General features: G+C 38.6%; 1 protein-coding gene and 1 pseudogene across 2 annotated transcripts in view; both read left to right on the top strand.

The window, feature by feature from the left end:
• Positions 1 to 21191, top strand: part of LOC126419177 (uncharacterized) — a 291871-nt gene that overhangs the window by 242779 nt on the left and 27901 nt on the right. For both annotated transcript variants that reach the window (XM_050086310.1, XM_050086319.1), the window contains one exon: positions 13869 to 14053. In XM_050086310.1, coding sequence (XP_049942267.1) covers positions 13869 to 14053 — 185 coding nt within the window. The remainder of the gene's footprint in view (positions 1 to 13868; positions 14054 to 21191) is intronic.
• Positions 7185 to 7302, top strand: LOC126427620 (5S ribosomal RNA; annotated as a pseudogene).

Raw genomic sequence — 21191 nt, 5'->3', positions numbered from 1 at the left:
GACTTTCTGCTGGGTACCAGGGCACATGTATACATGGGGAATAAAAGGGCAGATGTAGTGGCCAAGGAGGTGTGTCGTGTTTCTCAGTTATTTCAGTGTTACATCCCCCTGCATGCTATCAACTCATTGTTGAGCTGCAGAATCATGCACCAAGGGAAAGATGAGTGTCTGGAAGTGACATAATAAGCAGTGTCACATAAAGCCCACTATGCAGCTGTGGCGTACTTTCTTCCAGCCACGAAGATGGAATGAGCCCCCCCCCCCCCCCCCCCCGCTCGTCTTCACATAGCACACTGTCCTCTGATGCAAAGCTTCTTGCTCCGGCAATGCTCCAATGTTTGGTGCTTGCAGTGTACAGCTCACAGTGCACCTTAATTTACTAGGCTGTATTTCAGCGGAAGTTTGTTTTAATGACTATAAGGGCACTGATAACCTTGCCTTTGCATACCCATAAACTCAAATCACGCATCTCGTCCAAAGTCATGTGTAGATTCTTCTAGGAAATATCCTGGGCTCAGCCATTCTTGTGACATAATCAGCAGGAGCATCTAGGATTTCGAAGTTTGAATAAGAATAAAAACTAAAGCATCAGACTCTTTTGGATAAATAAAACTTTTTGCTTCTACTTTTCCTTGGCTTTATACCCTAACTGCACAGGGTCGACATGTTAATCTGGATGTGGAACTGTTAGTGGTAGAGGTTGGGTAGATGCCCTTCCTGTCACCACCCCTTTCCCCTCATGGCAGATTTTGTGTACCCCATCTGTTTGTGCTGCTAGTGTTATCCTATGTGAAAGTGTAGGAAAGTTTCTGAAATGTTTGCAAATCGTGTAAGTGAGGGCAGGACATGGGTACTAGCCCAGTATTCACCTAGTCAGATGTGGCCAACAGCTTAAAAACCATATCCAAGGTATCCGGTACACAGGGTCTTGTCGTTAATCTCTATGTGGGTTCGATGTGGGGCCTGTGCTTGTTCCCAAATCTCAGATGCAGCTTTCTAATGCATGCAACTATCCTTGTGGGCTGGATGAATAACACTCATCTTAGATTGTTGTTGCCATTCAAGAATACGAATAACCTGTCACTAAATTTTAGAACTAGCATATTTTAAGGCAATTACAATGAATCTGCCCTGAAAATGCTAAGGTATTCTGAGGAAAATTGCAGTTTGGAAATGGTTTGAATACTTGATTTACCACTCAAAGAGGATGGCTTAAATGCAGTATGAAATCTGGATACTTGAATGAGAGAGTGTAGTTTATGAATTACTAGATGATGGCACTAATGTTACTTCATATAGAGTGTTATTCACTAGTGTACAAAATTCAAAGTGTATGCCAGGAACAGTATCTTGAACAAAATCATAAAGTTGTATGGGTGTCACAGTTTGATTTTAAATTGTCCTTAATAAACTTGACTTAGTACCAAGTATTTTGCCAGTAGTCCCATGTTAGTACTGAGCTCTTTTGTTGTGTGCTCTGGCAAAGTGATGCTATTCTGCATGAGTAGTGTATTAAATCTTATGAGGGCACATGTTGCTAATCTGTTTTCTGTTTCTATGTAGAACCACCAGAAAAGGGGGGCATCTTTTGTGTTTGAGCCAGTTTTTCATTTAATATTGAATCGCCTTTGGCTGGAAAACATTTAAAAGCACTTTATTGTGCTCTAAACAGCCAACAATGAAAACATAATCCAGATGTTTGAGATTGTTGTAATTTTCAATGTTGTACACAACAGACAGTTGCATTATGGTTTGGCTGGTGGTCTAGGGTGGGATTAAACTTCATGTCAATCACAAATGAGTAATTTTCAGCAAAATCACTGGTTACGAGACCGTGCCTCTTGTAAGCAGAAAACTGATTTATCTCATTTGTACACCAAACATGACTTAACAATGGATTCTGAGACCATTTATTTTAAAAATCACCTTCAGTGATGACTAATTTAATGTTGCTATTAATTACCCAAATGAATTAGTACACATTTGGGAGGCTAAGATTTTCACATTACAAAACACAATGTTGGGAAACTGGCATCTAACAGTAATACAAAAGTTGTAACAAAAATTCCATACTATTTAACTGTTGGCTATTCCTTGCAATATAAACTTCTAAGAAACTCTTGGATAGAAAAACGTAAAATAAGAGAAAGGCAACAACTCATCCATAGCAGATTGATGCTTGGAACACAGAAACACATAACAGAAAAGCCTTCACACCAACTCTCGAGCACTAGCTCTTTTTCTAGCAAAAGTATACACCTTCACACACGCAACCACACATACACCCAAATGCACATTCCTGAGGCCATGGCAAGACTAATTATTTATACTCAAATATTGAAATCAGTTGCCTGAGCTGATTCAAAAGTTGTGAGCAGTATTCATCAACTCTATTGTCCAATATTTTTTTAAACAATCAGAGACGCCTAGAATATCAGGAAGTAATAAAAATTGATGTGTTTGACATGGACTAAGCTGAGAGTATTTGCGCTTGACAGAACATACAGATAAATGTTAACATATTTAAAAGATGAATTGAGGTTATTTATTCCAGTTCTGATGCCAAACCATCTTTCTTGCTGGGTTCCACAAATGGGGTGACTTTATCAAAAGCAGAACATCTTATGCAGAAAAGTAATTTACATCACCAGTAAAATAGGCATTACTGAGGAGACACACTGTGTGCAATAATATACTGTCCAGCTACATGATTGTGACCACCTGCCAAAAGCATGAATAATTACCTTTTGTTGTGTGGGCTGCTGCAGCAGAGAGAGAGAGTCGTTGAGGTTCTGGAAACTACTGACATGGATGTGGACCCAAGCCAACTCGAGTGGCAAGTTTCTCAGTTGAGCATCCATGGCTCTAACACCCACATCAGAGTTGTCCCACAGGCTCTAGATTAGGTTCAAACCTAGGGAGAGTGGTAACTATGTTTACAGTCTACTCATCCTGGTGCTCTTTGAACCACACACATACTTGTGAGCTGTGTGACACGTTACATCGTCATGGTAGATGCCATCATGCCGAGGAGAAACAAACTGCATGTATGGGTGCACATGGTTTCCAAGATCAGATGCTTGTTTGTGTTGGTCCATTCTGCCTTTCAGAATGATGAGATTACCAGAAACTTCAACGAAAACATTCCTCGGGCCTTTTGACGATTGTTGTAGGGTGTTTGCTTTCTGTCAGACAGAATATAAAATGTAACAACGAAAACAGTCAATTTTTGACAATATAATGTAGTTGGATAGATAAAAAATCTACTTACCAAGCGTCGACAGAACACATACATAGAAGGATGTTATAATTAGGCAATCTTGTGGATCCAGTGGCTCCTTCTTCAGGCAGAAGCTTTGAAGAGGAAGGATGAGGAGTTGAAGGAAAAGGACTGGAGGCGTCTAGGAAAAGGGTTCGATTTCAGAAAAGTCTTGCAGAACCCTGGATCCGGGAGGCCTTACTGGATGGGATGAGAAGGAAAGACTGATTATTAGGGACTCCCCAGCACTCGGTCTTTCCTTCTCATCCCGTCCAGTGTAAGTCTCCCCTGAACTGGGGTTCTGCATGACTTTTCCAAAAAGTACCCCTTTTCCTAGACATCTCCATTCCTTTTCCTTCACCCCTCTTTCTTTGCCTGGAGAAGGAGCCAGTGTCTCCAAATCCTTGCCTAATTATAACCTTCTTTTATGTGTGCGTTTATCTATCCAATTACAGAATATAAAATGTGATTCATCTGAAGAAGCAACCTGTCACCATTCAGTGGACATCGAGACATAGCATTGGCAGCAGCCAATTAACAGCATTCAATATGAACCAGGCAGGTGCTGCGGAGACACATACGAAACAGTGGTCTCTGTACAGTTATTGAGGAGACACTGTTGGTAGCCCCTTGGTTCATTTGGGCAGTCAGTTGTTCAACAGTTGCTCCTGTATTCATCTGCACACATCTCCGCAGCTGTCATTCATTCCTGTCATCTATGGCTCATGGTGCACCACAGTTCCCTGAGCACCAGTTTTGGATAGTGCCATTTTGCCATGCACAGTATACTTTAACTATGGCAGTATGCAAACAGTTTACAAACTTAGCCATTTCAGAAATGTTTCCAGCCTTGGCCTGGAAGCCATTGATCATGTCCTTTTGCAGATGAGGTAAATTGCTCCTTTTCCACATTACAACAACAACAACAACAACAACAACTGCACTTTTATCACTTTCCTCCAACATGCTTTTTATGCCCTCCACTGCTAATGCTGCCGCCTGCCATCTGTTAGTGGTTGTTACACATTGATGTTGAACTTAGGCAGTGCTCACATTGTTTGACTGGACTATGCACTTGTTATAGTGATACACTCAGAATAAATAATTGCATGGTACAACTGCTATACTGGTATTTACATTACTCATGTATTTGCATAAGATGATCAGCTTTTAATGCATGAGTGATGCATACTACGGTACGTACAATATGGGTAAATTAAAAATCTATTTATCAAACAGTGGCACGAGAAAACACATAAAAGATGTGGAAACTTGCAAGGTTTTGGAGTCAGTGTCTCCATCTTCTGGCAGAAGGATTGAAGAGTAAGAAAGAGGGATGAAGGAAAAGGAATGATGAGGTTTAGGAAATGGTCAGAGTTATGGAAATGTCACCCTGGACCAGGGAAGACTTACTGGATGGGATGAGGAGGAGAGACAGATTGTGTTGCCCGCACTGGATGAAATTTGAAAATCTGAGAACTTTAAAGGTGGAAAGTAAGATAATAAACAAAACAGATGTTACTGAAAAAACTTTGTGAAAGAATCAGTAAGAGCAGAAAGCTAAGTGCATAAAACCTGGCACCTGCTGCGGAGACCAAAACACAGCAGTGTCTCAGAACAGTCATTGAGGAGGCACTGTTGGTAGCCCCTTGGTTCATCTGGGCAGTCAGTTGCTCGATGGTGAGTAGGTGAGTGTTGTGGAGGAAAACAGACAAGTTGGAAAATTAAAAATATACAGAAATAAAAGGGAGCGAAAGAAAGTAGTAGTTATCAAAATGAAATGCTGATACCACAGACATTAACATAAATTGAAGCCAGGTGGGCAGTAAGAACAAAGCAACATGTTTTAAAGCCAGTTACCATATGTGGAGTTCTGAGAAACTGGTGCCGGGAGGGAGGATCCAGATAGCACTTGTGGTGAAAGTGGTACCGAGGTCATGACTGTCATATTGTAGACTGTACTCTGCAACAGGATATTGTGTGTTACCAATTCTCTCCCTCTGTCTATGCCCATTCATCCTAACTGAAAACTTGATAGTAGTCACCCCAATATCAGAGGCTAAACAGTGTTTATATGATAGTTGGTACATGATACGTCATTTCACAGGTGATTCTTCCTTCGATAGTGTATATTTTGGAAGTTAAAAGGATGGGTGCAGAAGAAGCATTGGGTTTGACCAGGATGTTGGGGAGATTTTGTATGGCGGAGAACAAAGCTACTCTTGGTGGGGTGGGCAAAGTATCTGACAGAATGGGCCTTATTTCATGGTATAACTCTAGTAAGTTATAGCCTGTTAACGTAGCTGGTTAATACATTCAAGACCAGAACAGAACTGAATGACAAAAGGTGTACTCCTAAGTTGTTTTTTGGAGGGATCAGCATGCACCCTCCTCCCAAAGCAGCTTTTTAAGTGCCAAAATATATACTATCAAAGGAAGAGTCTCCTTTGAAATGACACATCATGTATCATCTGGCAGGTAAATACTGTTTTGCCTTCAGTTTTGGTATGACTTCTATCAGGTTATCAGTTAGGAAGAATGGCCATAGAGAGAGGGTGTGAACTGGTGACACACAATACAATTTTGCAGAGCACAGTCTGCAACATGAAGGTCATGACCTGGATGCCTGTTTCATTGCACATGCCATCTGGATTCTCCCTCCTAGCACCAATTTCTCAGAACTCCACATGTGAGAACTAGATTTACAACATGTGCTCTGTTCTCGCCACCCACTTGGCCTAGATTTATGTTTATTTCTGAGGTGTCAGCATTGCTTTTCAGTAACTATCCTTTCTTTCAATGCCATTTATTTTTCTGTATATTTAATTTTCCAACCAGTCTATTTTTCCCCCACATTGCTCACCTGTGTGCCACATTTTATGCACTTAGCTTTCTGGTCATATTGACTCTTTCACAATGTTTACTCAGTAATCTCTGTCTTGCTTATTATCGTATCATCCACCTTTAAGTTGCAAGGTTCTCAGATCTCATCCACTACAGACAAAACAATCTCTCTCTCATTTTTATTCCATCCAGTAAGTCTCCCCTGACCTGGGGTTCTGGATGACCTTCCCGTATCACATTTCCTAAACCTCACCATCATTTTCCTTCAACCCTCTTCCTTTCCCACTAACCCAGCCACTGGCTTAGGGGAATTATATTCTTTTTCGATTTGTGAGCAAACCACTGGAAAATGAATGAATCAGGTTTACACACAAGAAATTTGGAAGATATGGGTAGTAGTGAATCGCTACTGCCTTCAAGCTGGTGAATGATCACTCCTAAGTATTAATGAAAAATATAAAAAAATAATAAAGTAAAAAAATATCAAGACCTCGTAATTTTCCGGGTCTAACTTATAATGAAAAAAGAACCATACTAGAGAAATACATCATAAAATATATGGTGATACACCAATTATAAAACGTAATACAATATTTGCCCTTAATGAGTATAGATTAATTGATTTTTTATTTTGAAAAATAAAATAGAAAAGATGGATAATAGTTTTTTATATTAAAAACAATAAAGTAAAATGTAATAATACAGAAACATTTATGTTACATGATAATGAAAATATTCCATGGTTTAGAGTAAAAGATGTAACCAAAATTTTAGAATTCAAAAATCCACACAGAGCCATAAGAAATTATGTAAGAGAGAAAACATAGAAAAATGTATAATGATATACGAGTGGCCAAATCAGTACCCACTTTAAAAAAACAACCACATACTGTACTTATGAATGAATCTGGTATATATTCACTAATTCTCAAACCTAAAAAAGAAAATGCAAAACAATTTGTAAAATGTCATTATTATTCCTCACCCAACTATTGTGTGAGTTATCAAAACCCATCCATTTAACATATATGTTATCTCCTTTTTTTCTTAAAACTTTTTCAATTAGATGTACATCTGAATGGCCAATTGCCTTGCCACAGTGGTAACACCGGTTCCCGTCAGATCACCGAAGTTAAGCACTGTCGGGCTGGGCTAACACTTGGATGGGTGACCATCCGGTCTGCCTAGCGCTGTTGGCGAGCGGGGTGCACTCAGCCCTTGTGAGGCAAACTGAGAAGCTACTTGATTGAGAAGTAGTGGCTCCGGTCCCTTAACCTGACATACAGTGTGCTGACCACATGGCCCTCCATATCCGCATCCAGTGACGCCTCTGGGCTGAGGATGACACAGCGGCCAGTCAGTACCGTTGGGCCTTCATGGCCTGTCCAGACAGAGTTTAGTTAGTTTAGTACATCTGGATATTTTGTCTTCTGTAGTTCACAGTAAAAAAAATTTCCTTATAGTTTTTCTCTATCCAATACCTATAATTTATTTGTGGTAGGATTAGAATGAATAACATCTTCAATTTCAAAAATTCCTATTAAGCAATTGACTATGTATACTTTTTCAAAAAATTTCTTTAAATAAATTTAGTATTAGATACAATGACAACTGATTTATAATTTTTGTCGTTAACTTCTATTGGCTCTATTTTTATTGTTGCATGTTTTATATTGTTGTAGCCATCAATCAGTTTTTCAAATAATTTAGTCCATTTATAATTTCCTTGTAAGTCATATTTTATCAACAACTTCTCTTCATGTGTTCTATTAAATCTTTATTGTAGAATTCTTTATCATTATCTGTTTGTAAATTTCTTAAAGTTCTCTCTCTAAATATTTTTTCAAAAACATCAACTACATTTTTGACAGTTTTATCTATAACTGGAAGAGTCAAAGCATATTTTAAAAAAAACATCGTTTACATTTAATAAATATTTATACCCTTTATTTGTTTTTGAAATTACTGTCAGTTTATTAGGATCCATTTCTACTAGATTTATACTAGATCACCTAGCCATAAATCACACACACACACACACACACACACACACACACACACACACACACAGAGATATCTAAAAACAAAGATGATGTGACTTACCAAACGGAAGCGCTGGCAGGTCGATAGACACACAAACAAAGGCCTCACCTTCAGCCCCACTCCCAGATTCAACCTCTCCTTCCCTCTTTCCTGATGAGGCAACAGTTTGTTGCGAAAGCTTGAATTTCATGTGTATGTTTGTGTTTGTTTGTGTGTCTATCGACCTGCCAGCACTTTCGTTCGGTAAGTCACATCATCTGTGTTTTTAGATATATTTTTCCCACGTGGAATGTTTTATATAGGGAAACATTCCACGTGGGAAAAATATATTTAAAAACAAAGATGATGTGACTTACCATACGAAAGCGCTAATATGGGAGCGTAATCTGGCTAGGGCGAAGGCATGTTTGCGGAGTGTAAGTCACATCATCTTTGTTTTTATATATATATATCCGCACATACACAGACACAAGCAGACATTTGTAAAGGCAAAGAGATTGGGCAGAGATGTCAGTTGAGGCGGAAGTGCAGAGGCAAAGATGTTGTTGAATGACAGGTGAGGTATGAGTGGCGGCAACTTGAAATTAGCGGAGATTGAGGCCTGGCGGATAACGAGAAGAGAGGATATACTGAAGGGCAAGTTCCCATCTCCGGAGTTCGGATTGGTTGGTGTTGGTGGGAAGTATCCAGATAACCCGGACGGTGTAACACTGTGCCAAGGTGTGCTGGCCGTGCACCAAGGCATGTTTAGCCACAGGGTGATCCTCATTACCAACAAATACTGTCTGCCTGTGTCCATTAACAAATACTGTCTGCCTGTGTCCATTCATGCGGATGGACAGTTTGTTGCTGGTCATTCCCACATAGAATGCATCACAGTGTAGGCAGGTCAGTTGGTAAATCACGTGGGTGCTTTCACACGTGGCTCTGCCTTTGATCGTGTACACCTTCCGGGTTACAAGACTGGAGTAGGTGGTGGTGGGAGGGTGCATGGGACAGGTTTTACACCGGGGGCGGTTACAAGGATAGGAGCCAGAGGGTAGGAAAGGTGGTTTGGGGATTTCATAGGGATGAACTAAGAGGTTACGAAGGTTAGGTGGATGGCGGAAAGACACTCTTGGTGGAGTGGGGAGGATTTCATGAAGGATGGATCTCATTTCAGGGCAGGATTTGAGGAAGTCGTATCCCTGCTGGAGAGCCACATTCAGAGTCTGATCCAGTCCCGGAAAGTATCCTGTCACAAGTGGGGCACTTTTGTGGTTCTTCTGTGGGAGGTTCTGGGTTTGAGGGGATGAGGAAGTGGCTCTGGTTATTTGCTTCTGTACAAGGTTGGGAGGGTAGTTACGGGATGCAAAAGCTGTTGTCAGGTTGTTGGTGTAATGGTTCAGGGATTCCGGACTGGAGCAGATTCGTTTGCCACGAAGACCTAGACTGTAGGGAAGGGACCGTTTGATGTGGAATGGGTGGCAGCTGTCATAATGGAGGTACTGTTGCTTGTTGGTGGGTTTGATGTGGACGGACGTGTGAAGCTGGCCATTGGACAGATGGAGGTCAACGTCAAGGAAAGTGGCGTGGGATTTGGAGTAGGACCAGGTGAATTTGATGGAACCAAAGGAGTTGAGGTTGGAGAGGAAATTCTGGAGTTCTTCTTCACTGTGAGTCCAGATCATGAAGATGTCATCAATAAATCTGTACCAAACTTTGGGTTGGCAGGCCTGGGTAACCAAGAAGGTCTCCTCTAGGCGACCCATGAATAGGTTGGCGTACGAGGGGGCCATCCTGGTACCCATGGCTGTTCCCTTTAATTGTTGGTATGTCTGGCCTTCAAAAGTGAAGAAGTTGTGGGTCAGGATGAAGCTGGCTAAGGTAATGAGGAAAGAGGTTTTAGGTAGGGTGGCAGGTGATCGGCGTGAAAGGAAATGCTCCATCGCAGCGAGGCCCTGGACGTGCGGAATATTTGTGTATAAGGAAGTGGCATCAATGGTTACAAGGATGGTTTCCGGGGGTAACAGATTGGGTAAGGATTCCAGGTGTTCGAGAAAGTGGTTGGTGTCTTTGATGAAGGATGGGAGCCTGCATGTAATGGGATGAAGGTGTTGATCTATGTAGGCAGAGATACGTTCTGTGGGGGCTTGGTAACCAGCTACAATGGGGTGGCCGGGATGATTGGGTTTGTGAATTTTAGGAAGAAGGTAGAAGGTAGGGGTGCGGGGTGTCGGTGGGGTCAGGAGGTTGATGGAGTCAGGTGAAAGGTTTTGCAGGGGGCCTAAGGTTCTGAGGATTCCTTGAGGCTCCGCCTGGACATCGGGAATGGGATTACCTTGGCAAACTTTGTATGTGGTGTTGTCTGAAAGCTGACACAGTCCCTCAGCCACATACTACCGACGATCAAGTACCACGGTCGTGGAACCCTTGTCCGCCGGAAGAATGACGATGGATCGGTCAGCCTTCAGATCACGGATGTGTATGTTTGTGTTTGTCTGTGTGTCTATCGACCTGCCAGCACTTTCGTTCGGTAAGTCACATCGTGTGTGTGTGTGTGTGTCTATATATATATATATATATATATATATATATATATATATATATATATATATACACACACACACACACACACACACTTAAAGTAGTAAAGGAGTTTTGCTATTTGGGGAACAAAATAACTGATGATGGTCGAAGATATAAAATGTAGACTGGAAATGGGAAGGAAAGCGTTTCTGAAGAAGAGAAATTTGTTTAAATGTGAAGTTGTTTCTGAAAGTATTTGTATGGAGTGTAGCCATGTATGGAAGTGAAACATAGATGATAAATAGTTTGGACAAGAAGAAAATAGAAGCTTTTGAAATGTGGTGCTACAGAAGATGTTGTCTGATGAGGCAACAGTTTGTTGCGAAAGTTTGAATTTTGTGTGTATGTTTGTGTGTCTATTGACTTGCCAGTGCTTTCGTTTGGTAAGTCACATCATCTTTGTTTTTAGATATATATATATATATATATTAAATTTTTTTGTCATCAGTTTATGTAATTCATTAATAAGTCCTTCACAAATATTAGGAGTGAGAGATTTCCTCACACCTTCACGTACAATTTTTTTGAACAAATTTACTACTTTTTAGTTTTACATGTACAAGTTCCTTCAATTCTATGTCTTGCATTTGTTGTTGTTGTTGTTCTTTTGGATGATGTGTATCAGTAAATTTTATACATTTTAGACACCATCGTTCGAAAGGTGATTAAGGTTACTCATTAATATAAGATTAAATTTCACCAGATAAAATTATTTTTGCATCTACTGAAACAGTTTTAACTTTTCTACAGTTGGGATGTTTTTATTTATGCAATATTTTTATTATTGATTAAGAGTAGTTATTTCACAGAGATTATCCAACACTTTTCATGAAATATCAAACTCATTAAATGATAAGCCTTTCTCTGTGTGTTTCTACATTTTTACCAGTTTGAGCTTAAATACATACTCAATTTTATGCTTTTTTTTGTTCACCACCATTCATAAAGTAAATTTAATTATTTGCTTATCATATAGTGTTCTTTCCAGCACACCGCATCTGTCAAAAGCATATTTAACAGTTGTATTGACATTATGTTTATTTTTATGATAATCTTCTATAGCACTATCATAAATCCTATTTCCTTCACTGAATTGTGTCGAACATTTTCGTATTCGGCTTCTGTAGCAACATTGTTTAGTTGCAGACTCAGTGATAGCTGACAAAAAGACTGCGTCAACTGACGCAAACTCATGTAATAAATATTGTTTGGTAACTGCGTCGTAACCAATTACAGAATTTTTTTTTATATCTACCCGTCTTCTACCTTTAAAATCAATATAACTTTTAGATGCTTTAAAAAAGTTAATTCAGTTGCTTAATTACATTCTCTAATTTTCAACTACTAATGATGTTAAATTAAATTTTTTGTTCTTGAATTTATTTCTTTTTTAATAATTGATTGAAGACCTTTGGTTTTTGATTCCAGTTCTGTTTTGACTCTTTCAAATTTTATATGCTCATTGAACTTGCAGCTGCTTTTAGACCACTCTTTAGTTCCAAAAATGTCCATTTATTAGATTCAAAATACCATTAAACTTATAATTATCTGACAAGTTTTAAAACAAATATACACAAATAGCCACAAAGTACTTCATTAAAATTTTGTATTCATTGTCTATTATAGTGAAACTCACTTGAGCCAAGATAAATAACTACTACTTAAGGAATATTTCCTCTAAATGAATCAAACACAATTTTTTTATCTTTATTCTTACAATAGCAGATCCAGTGATAGCCAGCTGAATCAGCTGTGTGTAAATTAACTTTTCCAGATTTTCATATTCTCGGATGTATAGGTAATTCATCAAGCATAAAAATACCATGCGAGTATTTGATTTTTAAATGTTTAGCATGTTTTTCTGTGTCAGAATTACTTAATGCATTACGATACATATGGATTATTTTTTGCTATTTTTCTCGTATTCCAGCACCAGCTTTCTTCTTCATTGGTACAGCCTTTTTTTCTCTTCTTATTCTGCATCATCTTTTTTTCTTGTCCATTACCGCTTTTACAATTCCAGCTGCTCCACTAGCTAATAAACCAATATTTGCTTTATATGGTAGCACTGCCAATAATAAAGGAAGAAATCCTTGTTCATGTTTTGTTAGTCCTGAACCTTCTTTCCCTTTTTGTTAGGTATTTGATAAGTTTTTACTTACCACCAATTTTCTTTTCTCTTCTAATTTTTTGGGCATCAGTTAAAAAATTATCAATAGTATGTAACTGATCATTATTGAGTGTAATTTTAGCTGCTTTTGGTTTAGTCTTCCCACTAGGTATCAAAGTATAATCAGTGCTGGTGTTATTCATTTATAGAGAAATTTTTTTATAATGTTTAAGCAACACTGAGCGAGGTGGCACATTTGTAAGAAAAGCACTCCGTCATCAGGCCATAAGTGGCCTATCAGGACCATCCGACCGCCGTGTCATCCTCAGATGAGGATGCAGATAGGAGTGGCGTGTGGTTAGCACACTGCTCACCCGGTCGTTACGATGGTTTTCTTTGACTGGAGCCGCTACTATTCGGTCGAGTAGCTCCTCAGTTGGCTCCGGTAAGGTCGTTGCCGTATTTGTAAGGAATGTGGCTGAAATCCTTATGCACCGATCCCGATGTAGATTTTCTGTAGTTCCCATAAATCACTTGATGTGAATTCCGAATTCCAGTAATTTCATTAGAGCAGTGTTATTGCCATCCACATCCTCCTCCAATCTGAATTTATACTCCATCAATAATGACTTCATTGTCATGAGAACATGGAACTGTTTGTTTTCCCTTCATATATTTGCAAATTAACATATTCAGTTTAAAATTAAACAGTTTCATTTATCTGACTGACAGTATTTATCCTGGAGGTTAAAATAAAAGTTCATTTCAGTCATTGTGCTCTAGAGACAGTACACTTGGTTTCTAGTTCTAAACTGAAAGCTGTGACCACAGTGTTTTTGTTATTTGTTCCTCATTGGAACACACTTTGGGAGTACTTCACCAATTATCATTCACAAAGTCTGTACAGTATGTACCTAATAAAATAGCAGCCCCAGCACCATTAGGAGTTAAGGCCTGTAGAGGAGGGAGAGGTGAAATGGTAGACTCTTATGCTGTCATTGAAATGGAAATAAATAACACATCTTACCTCTCTTTTTGTTTCAGCTTTAGTACATCAGCATGGTGCCAAGATGCTCAGAAAACACCTGTAAAGATCAGTGCAGACAAAGCACTCTCTTATGATGACCTTGTAAATCTAATAGCCAGAAAAGAACTTTATTTGGTTGATGTTCGGGAGCCTCGTGAGCTACAAGAAACTGGAGAACTTCCTGGAAGTGTTAATATTCCTTGTAAGAACTTTTGAATTTAAAAATTATTTTTCTAGTACAGTGAAACCACAAACCACATGACCTTGTGCTAAAATACTAAGAGTGGAAGAAATTAAATACTGTGAATAGCAATCCACTTAATGCCTAAAAAATTAGATTTTATTACTATCACTGCTCATTTGGCAGAAATGTTCAGTCTGTAGTGTTTTGATGGGAGATGCAGTGACTTAGCTTCGTTACCATGAATGTAAATGTAATATTACAGATTGAAAGGTTCAGTGTTTTATACCCATTGTATCCTAGGATTTTTTCTGCCATTTAATGTGACTTTTCTCTCTGTAAGTGCTCCATCTAAGTGGAAATAGTAAGTTGACCGAATGGGTGACCTAGTTCTCAGGTGAGAGGAAGGCAGTGGTATGCCATCTCATACAATAAACCATATATAGTAAGAACTTTAGTATTCAAAGAAGCTTCATATTTGTTACTGTTTTACTTAGGAGAACTATTATGAGTTTCACATGTAACAGCTGGGCTCAGTATTTTCCTTAGAATACAAAAGTAATAAATATAAAATAAAAGAAATCTGACTGCATGTCTTCCATTTGTTTGCACATTCTGTTTTGTGAATAATTATAATTCTTGTGCAATATAACATTATGATTATATGCTAACGACCAGTAGCTCAGTTGGAAGTGTACATCTGCTTCTTCACATTCAAACATCATGGTTGGGGTAACCATCTTATTTGATAATGTCTGGTCAGTTGGTGCCACATAGCTGATACCATCTCGTGCAACAACTTTTGGATTGTATACAGTCAGTATTTCATAGTACTATATGTAAACTTACTGCCACCATTCCTTTTGCGCCATTTAGTGTGTGAAGCTGTATCTCTAACTGTGATCTACAAATGTACAGTAAGTGCTGGACATGATGTCGAACAGAAATAAGAATTCTCCTACTCACTGTATTCCATTCTTTGTGTCCAGACAAATTATTTCCTTTGCTGCTGCCAGCCTGCCTGCCGCCGCCGCCCCCCCCCCCCCCCCCCATCCTCCTACCCCTCCCCCTCATTGCTGTCAAATATCCCAATAATTCTCACTGCTACAATTCTGTAGTATTGTGCCTCTTTATTTCTGTGGTTATTTATTAAGTTTTGGCATATACAACACACTTTACTCATCTCTGTCCACTACATAATTATTTTAAGTTATTGATAGTGCAATGTTTCTAAATGCTTCTGCACCACGTGAACCCTCCATTTAATGGTTTAATTGTCAATGTGTTCTGAGGCATGCTTAGTCATTCATCATACCATTACATTATTTTGGTGCTTCTTCTATACTCAAAATAATATTTTACGTCCATGAACTGTCTGATATGACTTATCCATCTTGTATTGTTTGAATTGCTGCCAGCTTTTACTATTCACCTCATTCCATCTGATTGGACTTCGTTGGTATTTTCCCCAGTTATTTCAGCATCTGTGTACTACTATTGCCCACAAACTTCTCTTGACCTTTGTACAACAATTGATGATCAAATACAGTTGCCCCCATATCATCTGTATGTAGTTGATTGAAATATTGCTTTCCTGTCTATTTCCTTCCAATTAATTCATTAAGCATTCCTGTATTGCTTTGGTAGGCAATATTGTCTTATCATGATCCTTGCATTTTGTTTACTTGGTCAGTGACTGATATTCTGCCAAAAATGCGTAATTATTCAGATATGTTAACAGAATGGGAGTTTGCAGGTTACCAATACAGGGAAATGACAATTTGGAGGCAAGGGACCAAGAGGAATACCAAGAGAGTACTGTATCCTTGTTTTGAGAGAATTTGTGAAGAAGAGAGGAGAAGACTGAGACAGAGTGGAAGAGAGGAGAAGACTGAGACAGAGTGGAGAAGATTTTGAGACAGAGTGCAAAGAGAAATGTGGCAAGAGGACAGGAAAAGATGGAGAAACTTATGTTTCAAGCAGATCCAGCCTGTGGCTGGAAGCTGTAGATGATGATGATGACTCATATTTTCATGGTTGTACCCAGTCAATGTTAGCTGTATGATCACCTAGGAAACAGAGGCTGAAGGTGATAGTATATGATGGCCCGGTCACCATGCCAGAAAGTGAATTAATTGAGTCAATATGTGAACAGAACTTGGAGGGAACTACAGATGAGATGCAGTTCTTAGAACTGGCAATTTACCCATAGTCATGGCAATTATAACATTTGGTGTCTGCTAAGTAGTCTGCACATTGATCTAGGCACAAGATATGTTCTCTTCTGTGTAATTAACTGTGCTCTGTCTTTTGGATTTACCTCCAGCATATAATTTACTGTCATCTCATGGACCTGCTTTAAATCTCATGTCATGTTCATCACTGTTTACATTCTCTTTGTAATTGCTGTTGTCTTCTGAAGGTTCTCCAGAGATCTGTGTTTTTTCATAATCTCCCTCTATGTTGCATGCTATCACACTCCACTGCTATAATGTATTACGTGCTGTCACACTCTGTATTTGTTATGTTTTTGACATGTTCTGAATTTGAGAATATGTTTGTCTCTTTCTTTTTTATAGGCAGACACAATGTCAATTCCTTGTTTTCCTGTCTTCTTAGCCACTTCCAGAAACTCTACTACTCCTCCCTAATAATAATAATAATAATAATAATAATAATAATACTTGATGTCATTTCTAAGAGAAGGCAGAATGTGCTTGATATCAAGCAACTGTACAAGTAGTTAGTGATGACGCATGGCTCAGCTCTACATGACGAAGATCAGAATAAAAACTACTTCTCACTAGGCTCCCATAGAATTTACTTACAGTCAACTTGATAGAATTTACTTGCAGTCGACTTGTATCCTCATGGCAATGGAACATAAACAAATAATTCAAATCATCAGATAAATGTGAAGTGCAGTGCACGGTGATGCAAGAAGGAAAATATTAGAAGAGATGGACCTACACATTTTACATAACAAGTCAACATTTTCAATAGTCAGGAGATACAACCACCCATGGAAAAGTTAAAAACAGCTACAATACCCAGTCAACATGAGAGATACATTTTTGCTGCAGTCTTTAATGTGCACAATGATGCAGGTGAGAAGATACTACCAGAGATCCTTAGGGAAAAAGAACAATGAAGAAGGTTGAATTTCTATCAAACAGTCAAACAATAACACAAAGAACTGTTAGCCCAACAAGAGTAGAAAAATGGGAGGCAAATGTCACGGACTAAATGGTAAGGCCAAAACGGTAACAGATATTTGGGGTTTTCCATACAAACTTGCAACAAATAAGGTTCAGTCACCCACTGTATTATTAGCATTGTGATAATTCGATGGCACGACGATGATAGACTTGGAGACAACAGTGCAGTACCTACTGAGAACACTGCTGCTGGACAATATGATGATGGGAGACACGGCATACCATCAGTATCTTCGCTCTGAATTACTAGAGCAGCATCTTAATAGTAGAATTGTGTGTCCTTTTGCCCAGGAAGAATGAGACTGGCAATAATGAAATTAAAGAAGAAAGCACATGTTGGCCAGATAGAGATATCGCAGAAGTGTTACATTAGCTGGTAGACCAAATTGTTCCTAACAGCTATATTAAATGAATGTTTTTTTGCAGGGACATGTTGCCAGGCCCTGGAATATTTCAAATATCACTACACCAAAAAAGGGGGAAGGTAAAGACCCAAGAGAACAAAACTCTTACAGGACAGTTTGTTTGATAAATCTCCCACCCAAAGTACAGCAAAACCTGTGCCATCAGCCGAGAGAACACAGACAAGAAATTCTCCTGAGCCCCCTGCACTATGGTTGGTTTCAGGAAAGGCAACTTCACCAAGGATGCAGTAAATCAAAGCATATTGTGGACAGTCCAGATGACAAGCATGTTATAGGCATAATGATCGATGTAGCTGGGACATCTGATATCTTATGGTGCCCTGCCCTGTTCAAAAGAATGAAGCAGATGGACTATCCCAGGTGTGTCCATAACAACCTATGAGATTACTGCACAGGCAGGCAAGTGAAACTGGAATGCCCAGGAAAGAAAATTGTGAAAAATATCAAAAAAGTTTGCCCGGGTGGGCTCAGTGGCCCAGAGTTCTGGCTTGTAGGCACGGAGCCTTTACTGAATCAGCTGCAGAATATTACCAAAATAGACATTATCGAGATTGAGAAACCCCGCAGTCAGAATAAATGAGCAACCTCTGAAGAGAAAAGAAGTATATAGGTTTAAACATCAACAGACATTAAAAGTTTATTGCACACATACAAATCATTTGCCAGATAAGCATTAGATTCCTGATCAAAACAGTAACAATAAGACAAAGAAGTTTTCAGCTGCCCCTAAGTGCAAACACAGTGCTGATCACTATTGAGAACTATGGGTCAAGCATATGGGCTGATGGAGCCAGAAAAGTACAGGTTTTTCAGCAAGCTCAGACAAGTGTACTCCTTCTCCTGAATGTGCAGAACAATACCAGCTGAGGCATTAATGGTGAAACTCAGCTTACAGTGTTGGGCCTAGCAGTAAGGAGGAGAGATGTGCACAATATTGGCTCAAGAAGACAAATATGATGAGATAAAGGAAATAATTAGCACAGGTGCCACATCAAATAAGGAAATAAAGGCATGCACTGATAGAGAGTGGCAAGAAACCTGGGACAGGGTAGAAACAGAGGGAGAACCTACCAGTTCCTTCCAAACATAAAAGAAAGATCAAGAACGTCATATGTCCTTCAAATCAAGGGAGCTATATTCCACCTATTGGGACATGGGTCATTTCATAGCTATTTACTGAAAACACACCACAGATACTTGTGAATGTGGAGCAATTGGCACCCTGGATCATGTCCTCTGGGAGTGTGCCAGTAGAGAAGATGTTACAGACCAGGATAGGAACATCTTTGGCAATACACGAGCCTGCAACATCATAAGAAGTCAGGAGCTATGGCACAAGCTGAACTTGCTGACAGGTAAAATACCAATTCATGAACTGCAAGCCAACATGGCTGAGAGACAAGCAAGAAGAGGCCATACATCATAAAAATAGACACGCCATGGCTGAACACCTTCCAGAGGCAGCCAGGAGATAAGTTCCGGAGACAACCAGGAAGGATTCCTGAGACCCTGTCAATCCTTAGTTGTGCCTCAGTGTGCCAGAGGCCAACTATCCAAACAAATGAGGAAATCTAGTTTTGTTAAATGACAAAATTTGTGATATAACATTGTAGTGTAGTGTGTTAGACCAGTAGTGTGTATCTTCTGGTTCGGACAAACATATATCTGTGTGCCAGATGGCCAAACAGTTGTATGTAGATTTTTAATATTATCTGTATTATTTTTCTTTTTTAGTAAATATTTTTTTACATTTTTTCTTATCTACAATAGTGCTTAGTTGTGTCATCTATTGGAGGTTGATATGTATATATTATATTTTGTCTTGTCTGTCTCCTTTCTTGTGAAATAGAACAGTTAAAACATTGTCATAGTTGTGGAAAATTATTTTGCTCCACATACATTCTACAAATAATTATTTGAAATTCTGATAAAATATTGCATTTTATATTCATTTACACTAACTGATATGTAACATTTTGTCTGTTCTTGTGTCTAGATAACAGATTAAAAGAAAACAGCAATACATTACTGGGCTTCTTCTGCCCTATATTTTTTGGCTACATGTTCCACACCTTCTTCAGTAACTGAATCTTGATTTTCTGCATTTTTTAAATTCACTTGTAGAGCTGTTTACTGGTTAGATGTGTTGCATTTTAATAATCTTTCCCTTTAGGGACTTAAAATTTTTATTTTGTTCTTGTTGATATTCATTTTGAAATCTTCTGTCATGAGTTTTCATCTACATGCTCTCCATGCACATCTGCACATTGCATAGTATCTTTTTGGATATTCTTCTGATGATTTTGCCCAGATTATCCATTTTCTCTTCTTTCTTTGCGACAGTTAGTCTCGTTCTTACTGTGCTTTCCATCGATATTTGTTTGGACCTCTGGTGTGTTATGGAAAGGAAATTGATAGGTATTTAGTACTTTGTGTCTTATCTGTTTCCTTTATTGTGACGTAGAACAGTTAAAAGAATGCCGTAGTTTTGGAAAATTATTTTTCTCCACAGACATTCTGTAAATAATTTTGAGAGTTAATTTTGTGTTATGTTTTCTTGCTATAATAATTTGCATTTAAACATCATCATCTACTGGTCACTTTTATTGCTTCATACCTCTTGTAATATTATACAGTTCATTTGGTATTTCTTCTGGAATGTCATTATTTTTGCTATTAACTATCTATGTTCGATTCATCACGTGAGCTGCAAAAACATTTTAAAAAATGTTCTTGCACAACTTTCTGACTGTTGTTAGTTATTTTGCCATCTGTAGTCGTAACTGATTAAATGTGATATTTTCAATTGTTTCGGTTACAGAATTTTTTTCTATATCCTTACATACTCTTGAATACGTTTCTGAATAGTTTTGTGTAATTCAGCTTATTTTATAATTTTTCTATTATTGTTTGCTCGAAACTCTTTCTTTCTTTCTTTTTAACAGCTGTCTTGTTCCATTGAGATTTTCTTTTCTTGTGCTTGCTTGATTTGTGCAATACATTTTTATGTCTGAGGGAGCAAAAGGACTATGCAGGCTGGGGTTGGAAATGATGTGTGAGAGGCTGAAGTGGGAGCAGTGCATGGAATAGGGACAGATGGGGACAGATTGTGAACATACCAAATTACAACTTGAGTGATATGTAATATGGTGGGACCACCAGCCATGCTTTTGCAAAGGCCAGTTTTTCCACATTGCAACAGATAAGAATAAATCAACAAGTTCGCTGTGCCATTGCTCATGATATAAGTGAACTCCCTTACAGAAATTTGATGATGGTGCTCAACTTTTTAGGTACAACAGCCCAGTTTCTGAACATGTGATTACTGTACACAAAATTTATCACAGTTTGCTCTAAAATAAGCTCATAAATCTTATAGTGACAAACTTGGATCATATTTTTGCAGACCATTTCTTATGACAGAATTACTTTCTGATGTTGATTTCTTCGTTGTTCGCAGCCAGCCAGCATGTCATAAAAATGTGTAAGTGGTGTCTTGATTACTCAAGTGATTAC

The sequence above is a fragment of the Schistocerca serialis genome, chromosome 1, assembly GCF_023864345.2.
Source record: "Schistocerca serialis cubense isolate TAMUIC-IGC-003099 chromosome 1, iqSchSeri2.2, whole genome shotgun sequence".
Lineage (NCBI taxonomy): Eukaryota > Metazoa > Arthropoda > Insecta > Orthoptera > Acrididae > Schistocerca > Schistocerca serialis.
Note: the sequence above shows the minus strand (reverse complement) of the source record. Positions and strands in the feature narration are given on the sequence as shown.